Raw genomic sequence first — 1,669 nt, 5'->3', positions numbered from 1 at the left:
TTCGTGGAGCTGGACGTGGGGCAGGGCTCCGTTTCCATCCCCGGCACCATGGGCGCACTCTACATTGAGCGGCCGGCTGACGTGGAGGAGGGCTTTTCCCTCCAGGCCCCGCTCGTCTACCACTTTGGCTCCACCACGCCCGGCACCAACATCAAGCTCTACAACAAGGTGAGTGAAGGGGGAGCTGGGGAGGGTCTGGCCCCAGGGACGGGCTCGGTTCAGAACCGGACCCCTGAGCTCCCTGCCCCCCCAGGATTGTCCCTCTTTGCTGCTGTGTAAGACTGTGCTGTGTTCCTGCCCTGAGCACTGTGCCCGCTTCTGGGCATTGCAGATCAACAGAGATGTGGGGAGGGCTGAGGCGGTGAGGGAAGAGGCGTAACGGAGGTGGTGGAGGGGCTGGAGGAGCCTCCTGAGGAGGGGAGAAGCTCTTCAGCTTGGAGAGGAGGAGCTGAGGGACTGTGATTGAGCTTTTCACTGCCTACGAGCCCCTGTGCCAGGCCCATGGCTGGCCACGGAGGGCAAAGCCAGAGCCACAGGTCACATCGAACCAACTTGGCCCGTGGAGCTCGTGAGGTGAGCGGGGAGCGGAGCATGTCTGCAGGCACAATCTGATGGCTCTCCTGCGGAGCCAGTGTTAGCTAGTGTGTGGTGGCCATCACCACAGAGCGTCCCTCCCCACAGGGACCCCCCTTTCCTGCTGCCCACAGCCTGGCACTCTGTTTATGGAAACCCGGGTGGAAAGAAACCCAAGAAAAATCTGAAGACTCCCCAAAATTGACCCGAATCCCTGGGGTCCTGCTGCTGCTGTTTGGTGACAGTGCCCCTGCTTGGCTGAAGGCCGCCCACAGCCCTGCGCTGCCCTTGTCCTGGCAGCCCATGGCACAGAAAAGCTGCTCTTCTGCTATAGTCGAGAACCCCGAAGTGCTCATAATGTGTTTTAGGAATGGCTTCAGCCTCCTGCACGGCAAATTGCCCCTTTGCGGTTATTGGTTGAGGGTGAGGAAGAAAGGATTTCATCCCAGGCAGCTGCCCAGGAGCCAGGTGTTGCTCCTGCACCTTAGCAGTAAATAAACCCGCTGAGCACAGCAGGAACAGTACAGAGGGGTGCGGTGTCCCCGAGGAGCGGGACAGTGCCGGCACGTTGGCCTCCTGCCCTTCTGGTGCTGCCCAGGGGCTGCTGCTCGCTCCCCTGAGCTCCTCACCCGGTTGGAGCCAGCGTGCTGCAGCTGCGGGAATCGAGGCCGTGGGGGGACCAGAGGGGTGCGGTGTCCCCGAGGAGCGGGACAGTGCCGGCACGTTGGCCTCCTGCCCTTCTGGTGCTGCCCAGGGGCTGCTGCTCGCTCCCCTGAGCTCCTCACCCGGTTGGAGCCAGCGTGCTGCAGCTGCGGGAATCGAGGCCGTGGTGGCCGTTGTCTCCACCCAGCGGTGCGAGGTGACCCGCCGCGCCTCGGTGAGCGGCTGCCTCATCAACACCTGCGGCTGGGTGAAGGGCTCGGGCTACCAGGCGCTGGTGCACGCCGCCTCCGCCTTCGAGGTGGACGTGGTGGTGGTGCTGGACCAGGAGCGGCTCTACAACGAGCTGAAGAGGGACCTGCCCCACTTCGTCCGCACCGTCCTGCTGCCCAAGTCCGGTGGGGTGGTGGAGCGCTCCAAGGACTTCCGGCGGGAG

At 63.7% G+C, this 1,669-nt stretch overlaps 1 protein-coding gene across 1 annotated transcript; it reads left to right on the top strand.

Moving 5' to 3' along the window:
* Positions 1-3: 3 nt before the first annotated feature.
* CLP1 (cleavage and polyadenylation factor I subunit 1) lies at positions 4-1,669 on the top strand (the record flags this gene model as incomplete). Its single annotated transcript, XM_009881064.1, has 2 exons — positions 4-172; positions 1,383-1,669. Coding segments are annotated over 2 exons (456 nt in total), but the record flags the coding sequence as incomplete, so codon positions are not given.

The sequence above is a fragment of the Charadrius vociferus genome, unplaced genomic scaffold (assembly GCF_000708025.1).
Source record: "Charadrius vociferus isolate BGI_N301 unplaced genomic scaffold, ASM70802v2 scaffold2853, whole genome shotgun sequence".
Lineage (NCBI taxonomy): Eukaryota > Metazoa > Chordata > Aves > Charadriiformes > Charadriidae > Charadrius > Charadrius vociferus.
The sequence above is the reverse complement of the archived record's forward strand: the minus strand, read 5'-3'. Positions and strand labels throughout refer to the sequence as shown.